Raw genomic sequence first — 15,984 nt, forward strand, 5'->3', positions numbered from 1 at the left:
CCAAAGGACAGTGAAAAAGAGAAATTGTCCCAGTGGCCAAAGTTCGAGTATTACATTTTGTTCCGTTTACCTGGAAACAGAGGTAACCTAAGAAAAGATACAATACTAGTTCTCCTGAATTGAAAGCTGAGCTAGCCACCTAGGCAGTTTGAATTCTACATACCTGTAAGCAAACTAGTAAAATGGGCAATCATGGTGTTAGCTGAGGAAATTTATTCTGGTTATCAAGGTCCATTGAAATAGTTTGGTAATATATAGTGCATGTCAAAAGGAATATGGGAAGATGTAAGAAAATTCCTGGGACAACTCAAGTACTACTTTGACCAATGATAAAGTTTTATACAATGTTTAAATTTTCAAAGGAAAAACACTCAGCAAACTAAGATTCTTGAACCGAGATTCAAACTAAGAATATCTAAAATGAATACTGAAGAAGGAAAGTCATAAGTTACAACTACTATGACCAACTAGAGAACTCAGAATGACAGCCGGAACGTATATTTCTTCGCTTGCTCCTAGAATGTAACACTCATTTTCCCTGCACAGCCAATTATCAAAAATTTAAAAACATTTCTTCCTCTTCTTTTAGGCCAGATCACAACAGAATAAAAGGAAGACTCGATGTCACTTAAGATCCTGGACTTAGTGAACAGCAGCTCAAGCTTGATTGGGATATATGTTTGGGTAGCTGTGGAGGGTGCTGGAGATCTGGAGATATCCTTAGATCATTTTCAGAATTATTTTCTTTCTTTCTTTTTTTTTTTTTTGAGCCAGAGTCTTGCTCTGTCACCGGGCTCTCCAGACTGGAGTGCAATGGCGTACTCTCGGCTCACTGCAACCTCTGCCTTGACAGAAATTCATCTTGAAATAACATGAAAATGGGAGAGAAAGAGATTGAGATTGATTGATTGATTCCAAAATATAAGGGAAAAAGAACAATTTTTGAAGGGATTGACATAAGCTGGAGTTTTGAAACTGAAGGACTTTCTCTTTCTACCATCATTTCTATTTTTTGTTTTTCTCTGGAATCATGGCTATTTCCTCATATGGCTCACATCTTACAAAACTAAGACCAAAGTAGAGTGCATACTTCTTCCTGGGATCATTTTAAACATCTTTCTAAATCCCTGAAAGATTACCTTTGTGATTGGTTTCTTCCAATCACACAGGTAATCTTAGCAGAAGACGAAGAGGTAATCTTAATAGAAAGTAATCTTAATAGAAGACAAAGATTCACTTAATAATGTATGTACAGCTCTGAATTCAAGCAACTTTAACAAACCAAACTAGTTTGTCTCTGTATCCTCCTGTTAAATATAGTTTAAAAATATATTCTTGAAAATTCATGGTGCATAACCAACAGAATTTCCTGCTTCAAGTCTTAAACAGGGATTATGAATATTAACTAAAAGTTGAGTCATTATTAAAAAGCAAACATCAGTGCAAAGGAATTTTCAAATTATGTCTGGAGTTTTTGGTAGCAAAGATGGCAGCACACAAATTCATAGTTTTTACTTGCATATACTGTACAGAAAATCCATAATATCTGCTTTGTAAACAAAATAAAAGCCATTTTGTTATAATTTCTAATTAGTAGATATTACTTGTGTTAAAAGTCCCTTTGCTTATATATTAGTAAGAATAAAACATGTTTAACTCTGGCATTAGTGCTATCCCTATAAAACAAACACACACACATTTAAGTACATACAAAGATACCTACTAAAACATATATTAATGTTGATAGGTATGAAACGTATATTTAATACAAATTATAACTTTTTTATTACCTTATCATTTACAATTCCTCATATTACACTATTTTAGGGATAAATACAGTCATTTATATGTTCCAAAATCTTCTTTATGCCAGGAATTATTTCATATTTAAAGCGATCATTTTAACTATGACATGGTTTTTCATGGGAGTTTCCTTAGTTTAATTTAAAAAATAGACTACTTTACTGCTTTTGGCTCTTTGCTGTTCAATTCCTTACCCTTCCCCAGAAACAAGACTAGATCTTTGCCCTTTGTTGATATTGCTGCTCAAGCTCATTATCATGTGAATATCTGGTTATTGTTTTATGAATGTTCATTTTCTAGAAGCTCACTGTTTCTTTCTCAACAGCCAACTTTACACTAGCCACACTCATTATCATCATATGGCAGTACTGCTCTTCCTCTGCCTTTGCTGCTTTAAAAATTAATGCACTGTTATTTTCTGAATACTGCATAAGCTGCTTATGAGTACATTATGCTATCAAGCAAGCACATGCAGAAAAGCTTCCTAAACTGTTATTCTTTCAATGAAAATACAGCTGGTTCTGCTTCAAAGGCACATCTTTTCACCTGCAAATGGACTTGCTCCTGCACTTATTCCTCAATTCATTGTCTTTTATTTGTGTCTAGAAATCTTTAATTGCCTTTAATTAGAAAAAAGTAAATTCAGTGCTTTAATCTTGCAAATACATTCAATCATAATTCTGTCTGGGATGAATACCAAATTCTATTCACTGTCTGATCTCTATAACAAAGATATATAATTTATTGTCCATTTATATAGACCACACCAATTAAGATACAATAGTAAAGCAGAAAGATAAGAGTCAAAATATTTGAAAAGAAAAATTTGCAATCTAAATTTAATTACTCAAATGAATTATTGGAAGATGAGTTATTTACAGCATGCCAAAAATACTGGCAAATAATATTTGGTAATCAACAATAAAGACTTTTATATTTCCTTCAACATTTTTAGAATAAATCTCATCAACTGCTTCAAATCCCTCCTCCCTTCATCAAAAAGCAAAACATTACTTGGAATCTTACGTTTCTTGCATTACCTGAATTACATATAAAAGTAATACAATTTGTCATATAAAGTAAATTTGCAACTGCCATATGAACACTATTTTCAGTTACTATATTGCGAACTACAAATATCTGAAGAAGACTCATTACAAAACTAGGGGTCAAAAGTCTTTTGTATGGAATCTTGTTAAAAAAAGTCTAGTAACTATGTCAGTAAACAAATGGCCTGCATTTTAATACCTTCAAGATGAATAAAATTACAAATGCTCACAGGAAAATAACTAAGTAAAACGTTAATCAATCAAATTGATAAAATGAAAATAACCACAAAGCCAGAAATAATCCAGTAGATTACCATCAGCATAAGGTATCTTTATATTAAATAAATCGTGCAAATGATACCGTAATTTCCCTAAAGAAAAAAAGTAAGTATTATCTACCAAAGTAAACTATGCAAAAAGTAACACTTTTCTCAAAATTATTTAGAGATATCCAGGCTATAGACAGCAGGCTTAGTAAATTCATCATTAAAAATGAAAATCTTGTGCAATATTTTCATTTTAATTATTTTATAGAAGCAATTCAAACCAATGATAATTTTTCGATGCTTGGACAGAACAGCTTGTCATACATTACCATTACAGAGAATACACCCTCATTTAATACCACATTAAGTACTAAGAAACAAGCACTAAGCTTAGAGCTGCTAAATATAAATCAAGTTACTCAAAAAATATAAATTAATTTCCAAGAAAATTCATATTAAACATCCAAACCAAGCAACAAGTTATACATGGAGGGAGATTATAGTTAAATAGAAGATATTATAAATAAAATCAATCTTGAATTTGTAAGATTAGCACAAAAGGAAAATCCACAAACATTTAAGAAGTGGTTATATGCAGGATACCCTTGGGGATCTAGAGAAGTAAAATCAAAGACAAAAACAAAAAGAATAGCACAAAACTAAGAATGACCTAAGAATTAGGAAAGTTGCTTTAGTGATTATTTAAATATTTATTAAGTACCTTTTGTGAACATCATTAGAGATGCCAAAAAAATTAGATGGAGCTTCTGTCATCAATAATATTTAAATTATAGTATGAACAGTTTTTAAAAGTCATACATGAAAGATAGGAAAAATTAATCACATATAAAAGTTTAAAAATCCTTATTGTCTAGGTTAAATAAGAATATTAATAAACTTTATTACGTCAAATATGCCAAAAAAATATGAGATTTTCCTCCCCCTTTCCCAAAAAAGGGAAGAAAGAAAAAAAATGAATGGAAAATGTTGAAAATTTGGAGAATGCAAAAGAAAACATGATCAAAATGTGTCAAGAAAAAAGCTTAGAGTGGAGATTACTCAAGGAAAATCACTACAAATGAAAAATCTAAATAAAAATATCAAAATATATCCAGATTTTTTATTCATAGTAAATTATATAAAATTAAATTTACTTGCTTTAAAACAAAGATTCTCAAGCTGTATTAAGAAATCAATTATATCATTTATTTATAGATGAAAATAAAAGGACAAGAAAAATACCAGAATACTTAACAAAATAAAGGTATTTTACCAATATTAACATAAAACAAAAAGAACTCTAAACAAAAACTTCATAAATACTTTATAAATAAAATGGCCATTATATAATAGAAAAGGAAACTCATCATAAATATTGACCAATTTACAAATGCTAAGCAACAAAAACAGCTTCAAATATACAAAGCAAAACTGGATAGAATTACAAGAATTGAAAACTATAGTCTTAGGGTATTTTAATTCTCATTTTTCAAAAATGACAGCTAAAATATATAAAAAGTACAAAATAGATTTGAAAACCGTAATTAACATAAGTAGTACTGCATCCTAATAGAGAATACCTATTCCTTTCAAGCACAGGGAATGTTAACAAAATTGACTGCATACTAATTCAGAGAGGAAACATTAGAATCAAAATGACATCATGCAGAAAACATTGTCTGTATAAAAAACAAGGTTAAAAATCAATTTGCAAAGAAGTAAGAGTGGAGCTTTTGTGTGTGATTAGAGTTAAGCTATTATTACTTTATACTAGACTGATGTTTTATGGAAGTCTCACGGTAACCACAAAGAAAAAAAACTAATAATAGATACAGAAAAGATAAATAGAAACAATCAAAGTATATCACCACAAAAATTATCAAATTGCAAAGGAAGATACAAAGAGAGTAAGAAAAGGACAAAAAAAGTTTGAAACAGACAGAAAACAACAAAATGACAATAAAAAGTCCTTACTATCAAAAATTACTCTAAACATAAATACATTAAACTCAACAATCAGAAGCTATACAGTGCCTCAATGGATTAAAAAAAGGTTCAGTTATATGTTCTCTATAAAAGACTAGCTTTAGATTTAATGACATGCACAGGCCAAAAGTAAAGAGATGGAAAAAGATCTTCCAGGCAAATGGTAACCCAAAAAGAGCAAGAATAGCTATACTTATATCTGACAAAATAGAATTTAAACCAAAAACTGTAGTAATTACCTACTCTGTGTGTGTAGTAATCACCTACCGTTTTTTATATTTTTCCGTGTATGTCTTACCACACACAGAAAAGGTACTATGTGAGATAATGCATATTTTAAGTGGTTTGACTGTAGTAATCATTGTGTGTATGTGTATGTATATGTGCGTATAACCAAACAACATGTTGTACACCTTAAATATGTACTATAAAAAATATGTACTCTAGGCCATGTATTTATATAAGGAACTTCTATTTTACAATGGTAAAAAAGACAACCTGATTGAACATACCTGACTAGAATATGGTCAAAAGATCTGAACAGACATTTTCCCAAAGAAAATGAAGAAAATGACAAACAGGTACATGGAAAGGTCCTTAACCTCCCTAATTATCAGAGAAGTGCAAATCCAACCACAATGAGATAATGTCTCACACCTGTTAGGATGACTATGTTCAAAAAAACAAAAGATAACAAATGTTAGCGAGGATACAGAAAAGAGGGAATCCTTGTATATTGTTAGAAGAAATGGGAAAAAAAAGAATGGAGGTTCCTCAAAAAAATAAAAATATAACTACTACATGACCCAGCAATCCCTCTCCTAGGTATATACCCAAAGAAAATAAAATCACATTTTAGAGATAGCATGTTCACTGCAGCATTATTCACAATAGCCAAGATATGGAAACAATCTAAGCGTCCACTGACAAATGACAGGCTCAAGAAATTTTATACATATATATAAATATATTTCAGCCTTTAAAAAGAGGACCCTGCCATTTGGGAAAATGTAGATGAAATTGGAGGACATTATGCTAAGTGAAGCAAGCCAGACAAAGAAAGAAAAATACTGCATGATCTCTGTTATATTTTCAATCTTAAAAACTAGATGTCAAATACCTAGAAAAAGAAAGTGGAATGGTGGTTACCAGAGTTGGAGGGAAGGAGAAATGCAGAGATGTAGGTCAAGAGTATAAAACTGCAATTATGTAGGATGGATTTAATATACCACATGAGGACTATGGTTAATAATATTGTATTTTTACATTGGGTATTTGCTGAGAGTTGATTTTAGAACTCTTAACCATACACAGAAAAGGTACTACGTGAAATGATGCACATTTTAATTGGCTTGACTGTAGTAATCATTTACTGTGTGTGTGTATGTATATGTATGTGTGTATAAAACAAAATGTCATGTTGTACACCTTAAATATGTACTATAAAAATTCTTAATTGGCTATCTGTATTCCAAATAATTTTCACTTTGTTTTCATGTCTTTTGTTTTGCGGAAATATATTTTTTCTTTATAAAGTGTACTTTTTGTATCTTATTTATGAAATAGATATATACTTTATTTTGGTATCAATTATTTCTATTTATATTCTGACTTCTACTGTAACTTCTTTGTTTATCCTTTAGTTGCCTAGAAGAGTTATTTTTATTAATTTATTTTGTATTTCCAAAGTAATGGTAGCGATGGGAAAAAGTACACTAAAGGAGAGGGTAGGGTGAAGAAGGGAAATTTACCTTATTGCTTCTAACTAATTTCTAATTTACTACATTTGATTAAAAAATGAAGTTATAGAATACTGATTCTTTAAAACTTGAGGTACTTCCTTTGTCACTAGTAGGTAGGTAGGTAATTTTTTAGAAATACTCCATGTATCCTTGAAAAGAAAATCCTGTACCTAGAGCCTAATTTAAAATAGGTAATCTTCCTGTTATCTTCCTGTGCTAAGTGAGCTCTTCTAGTCTGCCATTCTGCTAGGGTAATATCTCTTTGAGGGTCCAAATATATTTGGGAGTTTCAATTCCAACTAGAAATCCTTGTATGCATTCTTCCTTAATCCTTCTTTCACGTATCACCCCTGGAAAATTCTTTTTTTTTTTTCTGAGCTCAGCTATCCACTTAAAAGTACATTTGTTCTACTTCATTTAGCATATTTTGCAAGAGAATTTTGAAGTTATCAAATTATTGAGTCACAGAATTAACAGTTATAATATGTTAAATTGTAATATGTAATATGTTAATACAAAGGAATGATTTAATGAATTATAAAATTTAAAAATGCTGACTGTATAAAAGCATTCATCCTTAATAATAACAATATTTGTTTATTTTATTAAATTAATTAAAATTATGAGAACACTGAAAGATCATAAGTACCTGAAGTTCATATCTTAATGGTAAGCAGGACTGCATTTACTTTTGCTTCCATAAAACTCTATTAAGTCCTTCTTCACTCATATATTTCTGTGTATCATATGTATTAAAGAAAATTTATATGCATAATTGTGTTTTTAATCTTAATTCATAGGAGTGTATCAAAGATAATTCATGCTTACCAATTTGTTTTCTGTATTGATCAACAGGAAGTTTTATAGTAGAAGCATCTTTTTTACCCATCTTTGATCTCCAAAATGCCTGCTGAAAAGAAAAAAATTATAATGAAATTCTTTTTAAAACAGCAATATCTATAAAATTCAGAAATAGTTTATTCTATAAAATTCATTTTTAAAGCAATGGGTACAAGTACCTTTGACTTATTTCTATTAAATATTCATAAAAAACAAAATTTTTCAAATAAATTATCAATGATATAATTGCTGGTAATTAAATTTCTCAGTCATTTGTTTTTGGTAACATTTATCTTATCAAGTACTATGAGTGCTCAATTAAACCACACTGTTAGAGAATATTATCCATAAATATGAAAATAGGTTGGGGCTTTTGGCATGCTTTTGGCAACATGTTTATTTACAAGTATATATATTTTGGATATACATATTTACTATATTACATAAAATGTAAGGGTAAAGTTTAATCTCAAGTATTTTGTATTTTATTTTAAAAAGCATGACTTATGCAACCAAAGCAGATGAATTTCAGTTCTAGTTCTACCCCTGTTAATGTAAACAGCAAAAACTACTACCATTTATTAATATTTACATGCTTATTACATCATATGCACTGTTTGATTTAATCTTCAACATATTTTTATTGATATACAATAGTTGTACATACTTTGGGGGAATATATGTAATATTTTGAAACCTGTATACAATGAGTAATGACCAAATCAGAATAATTAGGATATCCATCACCTCAAACATTTACATGTTCTTTGTGTTGGGAGTATAACAAATCTTCTCTTCTAGGTATTTAGAATATACAATAAATTATTGTTAATCATAATTTTCCTACTGTACTATTGAATACTAGAAATTATTTCTTATAGCTAACTGTATTTTTGTAACCCTTAACCAACTTCTCTACCCTTTTACCCACTTCCTGTCCCCGACTCTGGTAGCCGCTATTTTACTCTATCTCCATTAGATCCCCTTTTTCAGTTCTCACAAATGAGTGAGAACAGACAATATATGTCTTTCTGTGCCTGGCTTATTTCACTTAAGATAACGACCTTCAGTTCTATCCATGCTGCTGAAAATGGTAGCATTTCATTTTTATGGCTGAATAATACTCCATTGTGCATAGAGACTGCATTTTTGCTATCCATTCATCTATTGATGGATGCTTAGATTGATTCCATATCTTGGTTATTTTGAATAATGCTGCAATGAATGTGAGAGTTCAGATATGTCTTCCATATACTGATTTCCTTTCTTTTGGATATATGCCCAGGAGCAGGATAGTTGGATTATAAGGTAGTTCTATTTTTAGTTTACTCAGGAACCTCCATATTGTTTTCCATAATGGCTGTCCCAATTTACATTTTCACCCACAGAGTATGAGCATTCCCCTTTCTCCACATCCCCACCAGCACTTGTTATTTTTTGTCTTTCTGATAGTAGCCACAGTAACTAGGATGAGATGATATCTCACTCTGCTTTCAATTTGAATTTCCCTAATGATTAGTAATGTTGAGTATGTTTTTCATATACCTGTTGGCCATTTGTACCTTCTTTTGAGAAATGTCTGTTTAGTTCTTTTGCCCATTTTTCATTGAATTGTGTTTTGTTATTGAGTTGTTTGAGCTCCTTATATATTCTGAGTATTAATCCATTGTTTGATGAATATTTTGTAAATACTTTCTCCTGTTTTGTAATTTGTCTCTTTACTTTGTTGATTGTTTTCTTTGCTGTGAAGAAGCTCTCTAGCTTGATGTAATACTATGTGTCTATTTTTTATTTTGTTGCCTGGGCTTTCTAGAGCTTACCCCCCAAAATTTTTGAAAGACCAATGTCCTGTAGTGTCTTCCCAATGTTTTATCTAGTAGTTTCATAGTTTTATGTCTTACATTTAAGTCTTTAATCCATTTTGAGTTGATTTTTGTATATGATGAAAGACAGGGAATCTATTTGCATTCTTCTGCATATAGATACCCAGTTTTCCCAGAACCATTAATTAAGGACACAATCCTTTCCCCATTGTAAGTTCTTGGACTTTTATAAAAAATGAGTATAACTCTAAGTGTGTGAGTTCTTGGCACTTTTATAAAAAATGAGTAAACCCTAAGGTTTCTCAGTTCTGTTCCATTGGTCTATGTGTCTGCTTTTATGCCAGTACCCAATTGTTTTCATTACTATAACTTTGTAGTATAATTTGAAATCAGATAGTGTGACACTCTGGCCTTGCTCTTTTTGCTCAGAACTGAATTAGCTATTCTTATGGGGTTCCATATAAATTTTAGGATTGTTCTTTCTATTTTTGTGGAGAATGTCATTGGTATTTTGATAGAGATTGCATTAAATCTGTAGATCACTATGGGTAGTAGAGAACTTTTAACAATATGAATTTTATCATGAAGGAACGTTAAATTTTATTGAATGCTTTTTCAACATCAATTAAATTGATCATATGGTGTTTGTTCTTGATTCTGTTGTGATACATCATTTTTATTGATTTGGGTATGTTGAACCATCCCTGCATCACTGGGGTGATACCACTTGATCATGATGCATTATCTTTTTAATGTGTTGCTGAATTTGGTTTGTAGTACTTTGCTGAGATTTATTCATCTATGTTCATCAGGAATATTACTTTGTAGTTTTCCTTTTTTTTTAAATTGTGTTCTTGTCTGATTTTCGTTATCAGAGTAATGCCAGCCTTGTAAAATGAGTTTGGCAGTATTCCCTCCTCTTCAATATTTTGGAATAGTTTGAGTAGAAATGGTATTAGCTCTTTAACTGTTTGGTAGCAGTCAGTAATGAATCTATCAGGTCCTGCACTTTTCTCTGATGGAAGATTTTTTTATTACTACTTCAAACTCATTATTCATTATTGGTCTGTTCAACTATTTTGTCTTGTCATGTTTAATCTTAGTAGGTTTTATGTGCTGAGGAATGTATTCTTTTATTCTAGACTTTGCAATTTGTTGGTGTACAGTTGTTCATAGCAGTCTCTTACAGTGTTTGCATTTCTGTGGTGTCAGTTGTAATGCTTCTTTTTTATTTCCCATTTTATTTGAGTTTTCTCCTTTTATTCCTTGGGCAAGCAAAAGCTCGTTCTACTTATCTTTTAAAAAATCAACTTTTTGTTTTGTTGATTTTTTGTACCTTTTGTCACAATTAAAATTTATTTCTGCTCTATAAGTTTTATGATTTTTATTGAATTTATTGCAGCCGAGAGTACAATCTGATCAAAAAATTCGTATTCTCCTTTTCTTACTAGCACAGACTATATTTCGTAGCCTCAATTCAAATATGTTATTATTTATGGAATATGAATGCTACAGTCATAAGTATTCTCCAAACTGGTACCTGGAAGTTGTTCCTCATTCCTTCTAGTAAGGTGCTGCAAGATGAAGATGAGGTCAGACAAGAACTGGTCTTGTCACAAGAAAAAATATAGAGAAAGGAAAGTCTAGTAATTTGGGGCAAAAAATGTTGGAAAAATCCAATTTCTTCTAAGAACCAAATAACAGGGGAAAAAAAACAAAAGCAGGCTTTGAAGAACAAAGACCCATTAAAACTTAGCAGCTAAAAAAAAAAAAAAAGAGAGAGAGAGAGAGACAAAGAGCAGATTAGGGATTTTACTGTTTCACCTCAGCCTATTATTTCAGATTACTTCAAAGTAGACACTTTTGGTAGAAAAAGAGAAGCCTAGGAGTTCTGAAGCACAGAAAAAAAAAGTGGACATGAGAATTAGATCTAGAAAAGAAACTGCACTGTATTTATGGGCACATGCAACTGAGTAGAAATGGTAAAAATGTTACTAAAATGTGAGGGAACTGTGTTTGCGAAGAAACCAGAAACATAATCTAAAAAAGTCTTTGAATGAAAGCCAACTTTTGGGCCTATACATTTAAATCAGCATACAGCAGACTCCAAGGAAGACAAACTCTATTAGAGTCTGAAACATCTACTTCACACATGACTAGAAAGGAAGAACCATCCAGAGGGGAGAGCCATGACAAATGGACAAAAAGACCATAAACTGAAACTTCTACTTCAGTACAGTGGATCTTCTCAGTGATCTCATGGGCAGCAGGTTTCATTATCACAATGGACCAATGACTCCTGTGGGTGTCCCATTCTTCCCTTTACAGAGGGGAATTATTATTGCAGGTACAAAGCAGTTATCCACTGCTTAATCATTATTTCTTAGGGTTTTGTGATGCTGGAGAAGAGTAGAAGAATGTCATAGTCTTGAGCTCCTGACCTCAGGTGATCCACGCACCTCGGCCTCCCAAAGTGCCAGGATTACAGGCGTGAACCACCGTGCCCCGTCAAGAATGTCAGAGTCAAATTGAGACAGAGGACTGTGTGTTAGCTTGAGATCCTTGGCTTGGAGCTAGATGCAATAAATGGAAAGTTTAGGTTCTCTCTATTGGGAAGACAGAAAAAAATAATTGCATAGCTATTTTCAGGCCGGAAAGATAAATTATTATAAAAACTGTTGGCTACTCACTAAAATACATGTTCTCCTTCCCCCTCCTGCCCCTCAGGGTACACTTGACTGTATTTCTCAGCCTCCTTTGATGCTAGTTGTGGGTGCATCACTTATTTTCAGCCAACAGAATGTGAGTAAATTACTGTTTGCTACTTCTAGAACTGACCTAAAAAACTTTCCTTGTATACTCATTTATCCAGATGAAATGGAGATGACCTCTAGGTTAACTCTGAATATGATGTGCTGAAGATGATAACAGCCTGGATCATGAATGACTGCATGGAGGAGAGCTATTCAACCAAATTGTTTTTCTCTTTCATATTGCTGTGATAACAAGAAATAAGTTTGCAGCATTTGTAGTACTGTATATTTTTGGCATCTATTTGTTACAATAGTTGTCATCACTGAAACTAAAACAAATAATTATAGATGTTTCCACATAAACTGATGCAATTATCAAACTGTAATTTTTCTAAAGAGCTTTATTAAGGTTCTAAAACACTAAATGCATTTGAAATCTGTCCAGACAAAATTGTATTGTTTATCTATATATGTTTTCACACAGATAGTTAACAATGATCCCACCCAATGCAGTAAAAAGCATCTACAACTTAACAATATTTATTCATATGCAATAAAATTATAAGTTCAGCTAAAAACCTATTTTTCTAATCATAACAATCTTTATATTTATAGTATTATTGCAATATCTAGGTATGTTCAAATTCAGACAAAGTCAAATAAGTTAAATTTTTGTTTCTAATAAAATATATAGTTACTGCATTAAGATAACATTTTAAAATTCTAGAAATAAAGCCAAGACAGCAACTAATTTTATAGTCTTACTCTTTATAATTCAAAACATTAAAAATAATTCTGTCAAGACAAGCACCATAAAAATTATCAATAGATATATTATAATTTATTCATATAGCTATCCTATTTGCATAGTATTTTGCATTTATTAATTGTAACTAGGAATCAAGTTATTTTAATCTTAATTGTGTGCAGCTAGGGAAGATGCCACTCTATTTTACAAAACAAGTTGAATTAAATGAATAAACACCCAAGATATTATCCCCTTTTCAATTTAGTTTTCTTCTTTTCCTTTGCAGACTATGCTTAATTTTTTTTTTTTTTTAAAGAAAATCACTAAGGCTATCTGCCAAAATGTTTACTCATTATGCTTCTCCCAATTCCTTCCTGGTCATTTAAACCAACATCCCAACATAGATAACACTTTAGAGGTCAATATTTTATTCATTCACTACCTATAATAAATAAAAAAGTAAGAGGTCTATCAAAAATATGTTTTCACCAAAGTAGCTGAATTTTACTTTTATGCTAATATGCTTTACATAAAAAATTATACCAGGGAAAAATTTAAAGAATCTAAATTTTTAGAGGGGCCTATGCTCTATGAACAGACATTTTATATATATAATAATCACTGAATATAAAGCTTCAAAAGGATTTCAACCAAGATACATTAGAGAAAAACTGGTTTAAATTTTTTGTTCTTAGTTATTTTTAGTGGTTTGGTAGTATTTAATTAAAATTTAGACTTTCTCATTGTCTTTGAAATTATTATATTCTATTCAGTAAGTAAAATAACATTTTACCAAATGATAAGACCAAGGAACTGCCTATAGAACACATTCTTACACAAATTACTTACATTTTATTAGCTGCAAGAAACACAAAAAAATAGAAAGCATTTTACCTTACTAATAAACACACTGAGGCTATTTTAAATGACCTAAAGAGATACCCATTCATCTGTATGGTGCAAACTGTCAATGACTCAGACATGTAGAACCTTTAAAATGTTCTGACTTTTCTTTGTTCTTCAAAGCCTTGCAGTAATCATCATTCATTTCTATTGCTTTGATGGTTAGATAGCAAACTCCCAAGAAATCCAGGGAGACATTAGCACATACAGCCGCAATTTCTAATAAGACAGCTATTTGCATACAAGATCAGCCACAATTTAAAATGTGTTGTGATAGATGCGGAAAGGGAATAACAGATTTATATTAGCATGTACAATACCAAGATTGTTTTCACAATTTAATTCCTTGGAGATTATGTCTCATCACCTTCTTTTATAAAGAACACTGCATTCCCTGAGGAACTAACTTGCTCTGAGACCAAGCTAAACTAAAATATGGATTAATAAGATAATATTTATTATTTATGAATTTTGCTGTAGGAATGATTTCAGATTAAATCATCACAGAAGTTTCCAAGATTCTTGAAACTTGATAACACATATTTAAAGAAGAAAAATGCTAATTTTATTTAATAACTAAATTGGATATTAAAATAATTCAGTTAATTTTTTTCTAATTAAAATTTTGCACTCATTAGGACTTTTAAGATCAAATACAGCATTTTTGTTTTTACTATGCTTTCTTAACCTGAATTTTGCAGAGCAATTTTGCCAACTGTATTTTTAAACATAATATCTGACCTTTAAAAACAAAGGTAGTAATATATTCAATTACCTTCTGACTAAGTTATTTTATTGCTCATTTATACCTTTTTTATGAAATCCAGAAAGAACAAGTAAAGAAATAAGAAATCGGAAGCCTTCACATATGTCTCTGCTTCCAGAAAAAGCATTAAATCCAGACTGTGACATTTAAATACATATAAAAACACGGGTTATTAAAAAAAGTTCAACCCATGACCACAGAAAAATAATTATCTTAGTTTTTAAGGCTAAAAGAAAGACATTTACTTAAGAAAACTCTTCGTTAAACATGAAGCTGTAATTAGGCAGAAAAGGTACTTGGTTATGGCTAGATCAAAGTTGAGAACCAATCGTGAAAATACAAATTCATGCTAGATGCTGAGGATATAATAATAAACACAGAAGATATTTGTCCCTGATCTAATGGCACACCGACCGTTTACAGAGTATTACAAATGTGAAAGTGTTCATTCACTTAACATACTTAAGTCATTGAAATGATGACACATTTCCTAGACAAAGCAAAAATCCTTAGTATAAAGAACCATTAATGATCTGAATTTGTCATTTGTTCCTTTCTCATGTTCCAGTACACTAACAAATTCAGCTTTTAGTTCCACGATTTTGACAAGCTCATTCATGTTTCCATGAATTTACTCATGTTCTGCAATTTACTTAATTTCCTTTCAATACATCCCCACTTGTAGAACACATATATTTTAATATTGCACACAAGAGTCACCTCTGAGTAATCAATCATTCAGATCTTGCCTAAAAGACATCATTCATGATTCAGACCTTCAGAGATAGCTCACCACACTTAAGGNAAGGATCATCTGAAAGACAATCAAGTGTGAAGTGGACAAGTTATACACAATTATAATATTAAAATTCAATATTATAAGTAATATTAATTATTTCAATTAATTATATGTATTATTCAAATTAATGCTATCATATTATCATTGAGACAAATTATTACAATGAGGAAATAATTCTTACTGTATAAAATTGGAGAGCTAAAGAGTTATTCTAAAGTTTTCAGAGATCAAAGTGTCCAGTTCACCTACGCTTTGACAAATTAATTTCCTTTATAGTTGCAGAAAAAGTATCTCAAAACTTAAATAAGTGAAAAATGATTTCTAAAATTTTTATTACTTGCCAACATTGATATAAAAATTTATAAGAAAAGTAAGTACAGGACCCTTATCTGTGTAAGCCTAGAAAGTCATGTTCCAGGAAAGAAATCTTATTTTTTGGGACTCACCTTCCAGCCAAATGTTGGAACTAAAACACAGTATCAGGAAATAGTGCTAGACCAGGTATA

At 30.8% G+C, this 15,984-nt stretch overlaps 1 protein-coding gene across 8 annotated transcripts in view; it reads right to left on the reverse strand.

Annotated features, from left to right (window-relative positions):
- TRIQK (triple QxxK/R motif containing) overlaps positions 1 to 15,984 on the reverse strand; it is a 74,682-nt gene that overhangs the window by 19,635 nt on the left and 39,063 nt on the right. For 4 of the 8 annotated variants that reach the window (XM_017538083.2, XM_037741865.1, XM_017538080.2 and 1 more), the window contains one exon: positions 7,675 to 7,756. In XM_017538083.2, the coding sequence (XP_017393572.1) occupies positions 7,675 to 7,735 (61 nt within the window). In that variant the 5' untranslated portion in view covers positions 7,736 to 7,756. Of the gene's footprint in view, positions 1 to 7,674; positions 7,757 to 12,347; positions 12,506 to 15,984 lie in introns of all 8 variants that reach the window. The other 4 variants (XM_017538084.2, XM_017538082.2, XM_037741864.1 and 1 more) reach the window with 3 other exon arrangements.

This window comes from Cebus imitator, unplaced genomic scaffold, assembly GCF_001604975.1.
Source record: "Cebus imitator isolate Cc_AM_T3 unplaced genomic scaffold, Cebus_imitator-1.0 Scaffold109, whole genome shotgun sequence".
Taxonomy (NCBI): Eukaryota; Metazoa; Chordata; class Mammalia; order Primates; family Cebidae; genus Cebus; species Cebus imitator.